Source organism: Bison bison, unplaced genomic scaffold (assembly GCF_000754665.1).
Source record: "Bison bison bison isolate TAMUID 2011002044 unplaced genomic scaffold, Bison_UMD1.0 scf7180017845522, whole genome shotgun sequence".
Classification (NCBI taxonomy): Eukaryota; Metazoa; Chordata; class Mammalia; order Artiodactyla; family Bovidae; genus Bison; species Bison bison.
The window spans coordinates 16,146-18,706 of NW_011476095.1; the positions used below are offsets into that span (position 1 = coordinate 16,146).

At 33.9% G+C, this 2,561-nt stretch overlaps 1 protein-coding gene across 1 annotated transcript in view; it reads left to right on the top strand.

Moving 5' to 3' along the window:
* The first annotated feature begins 401 nt into the window (after positions 1-401).
* YIPF6 (Yip1 domain family, member 6) overlaps positions 402-2,561 on the top strand; it is a 12,668-nt gene continuing 10,508 nt past the window's right edge. Inside the window, exons 1-2 of the mRNA XM_010835409.1 lie at positions 402-619; positions 1,653-1,731. Coding sequence (XP_010833711.1) covers positions 422-619; positions 1,653-1,731 — 277 coding nt within the window. The 5' untranslated portion in view covers positions 402-421. The remainder of the gene's footprint in view (positions 620-1,652; positions 1,732-2,561) is intronic.

Sequence of the window (2,561 nt, forward strand, 5' to 3'; positions counted from 1 at the left end):
AACTATTTGAGGCCAAGAAAATATCTGTTGTTGTTGTTTTAGTTGCCAAGTCGTCTCTGATTCTTTTGTTTCCCCATGGACTGACCCCCTACCAGGCTCCTTTGTCCATGGGATTTCCCAGGCAAGAATACTGGAATGGGTTGCCATTTCCTTCTCCAGGGGATCTTCCTGACTGAGGAATCAAACCTGCGAATCCTGCATTGGCAGACAGATTCTTTACCACTGTGCCACTAGGAAAGCCCATAAAATATCTATGCCATTTACTTTATAATATTTTTCATCATATTCCATCTCCTTCTTTAAAAGAAACAAGTATTTGAGAATTTTAATTAACTGTACTGTTCAATGTTTGGTGAACTAACACCTTACTTTAAAAACTGTATAAAACCCTATAAAAAGATATAGTCCTGCTCACTGGGAAATGATGTCTTTGGGGGAATCCTGCAGTTTATTACAGGCTTTAAATTTTTTTTTCCCTAACTCTTCTCAGTTTGCAGGCCTTTCTGATATATCTATCTCACAAGACATCCCTGTGGAAGGAGAAATCACCATTCCTGTGAGATCGCGCGTTCGGGAATTTGACAGCTCCACATTAAATGAGTCTGTTCAGAATACCATTGTAAGTTAGATGAGTTGAGAGAATTTCTGTTCAGTGTCATGGGCTAAATAATAGCACTTTGTAATATTTTTGTTTGGTTCACTAATTTTCAGTGTATTTTATTTATTAAAGTTTAAGATTCTCCCCTAGAGAATAATTTGGTACAGCCTTTTTGGAAATCATTTTGACTGTGATGGATATTAAGGAACTTAAAATGTTCATATTTTTTTGAGGTGATAATTCTGTTTCTCTAGGTATCGTATAAGGAGAAAAAATTCAATACAAAGATAATTTTAAAAGAAAAATATTTACACAAAGATGTTTGTTACAGCAGTCTTTATAGTGGGGAAAAGTTGAACAGAAGAGTAATTGGCTAAGTAGATTATGTTACATCTCTGTGGTAGAATGGTTAACAACCATTAAAAATCATGTTTTCAAAGAACTATTAATGACATGAAGAAAATTTTAGGTGAAAAAATTAGGACAGAATTACCTCAACTATATTTTGAGAAGTTAAATGACTGTACCCTTCTTCAAATGTCTTGATTTTTTAAAATCTGACTTCTAGGATTCTTTTGCCAGAATGAATGGAAATTTTGAAAATTAATTGATTTTACATATTGTGAAGAGTGAGGTAGCTTAGGAGCAGGCCCTTTGGCTCTTGTGACCTTATCGTGTTGAACTGAAAGTTAGATGCTGTGTTTTGCAGAACAGATTTTACTAGTGCTATTATTTTCATTTCTTTAAGTAGCATATTAAGAGGGCTATATTTCTCTTTTGCAGTGTTTAAAAAATCAAAATCAACAGAACTGATGAATGTAGTAAAGAGTGAGATGTTGACTTTAGGAGTTAAAGGAAAAGTTAATAGAAAAAGGAGTTAACACAAAAACCCCACCTCTCTGGTTTGTTTGTATGGTGAAGGAGTTAGACTGGAGTTATGGCTCTAAAATTCAATGAAGGGCTCCTAGGGGGATTGAAATAAAAAAATTGAGCAAATTCAAGGAGCTGCTTGGTAGCCTTGGTCATTACAGTACAGCATATTTTTATCTTTCAGATGCGTGATCTAAAAGCTGTTGGGAAAAAATTCATGCATGTTTTGTACCCAAGGAAAAGTAATACTCTTTTGAGAGATTGTAAGTATGTATGATTTTTGAGGCTTTGCTGTTTTTCATCATACCTTATCATAAGCATTTATAAGGCTTTGTGGTAATAAAACTGATATCATTTTGCAGGATGAAAAATGAATATAGATGAAGGTTTTGAAAAAAGTTAAAAATTGAGGATGAAATTTCAGAGATTGGAAGATTTTGCTTAATATATTGTCCTCATCAATAGACTGTATATTTTCACCTGCTGTAATAGACACTGCAAATAGTATTTCTGTAAATGGCAAACACATAGTGACTTTGTTCAGCCAAGAAACTTAATGATCTCCAAGGGAAAGACAGAATGTTTAAATGTTACCTTAGAGTAATAGCGAATACCCATTAAGGATGAACAAATTAATAGTACTTTATTGACATTTCTACTTTCAGAATGATCCTTGTTGACTGCTTTAAGAATTCCAAAACAGTGTTTGCAGAAAATTATGCTAGTATTTAGAATTTATTCTCAAAATTGTTAGACTTTTAGTTTTTCTTTTCAAACATTCTTGGTTTTTCTTAGTACCCTTTATCCAAAAAAAGGACTCAGTTGTTTGAGAATAGTAACAATGATGTTGGATATGAGTGTACCTTCTATTTTGGCAGCATTTCTGCTGTAACATAGGGATGTCAGATATGTGGCAAATGTGCCATCACTGTGTGGTGATTGGATGCAGTGTCAGAATACTTTTTCAGCAAAGTACATTGTGGGTTGAAGCTGACAGATGATTTGCTACAGCTGGTATATAGTGGAAAGAACATGGACAAATCTGGGTTTTGAATATTGATTCCATCACTAGCTGTGTGATTTTGGATAGTGG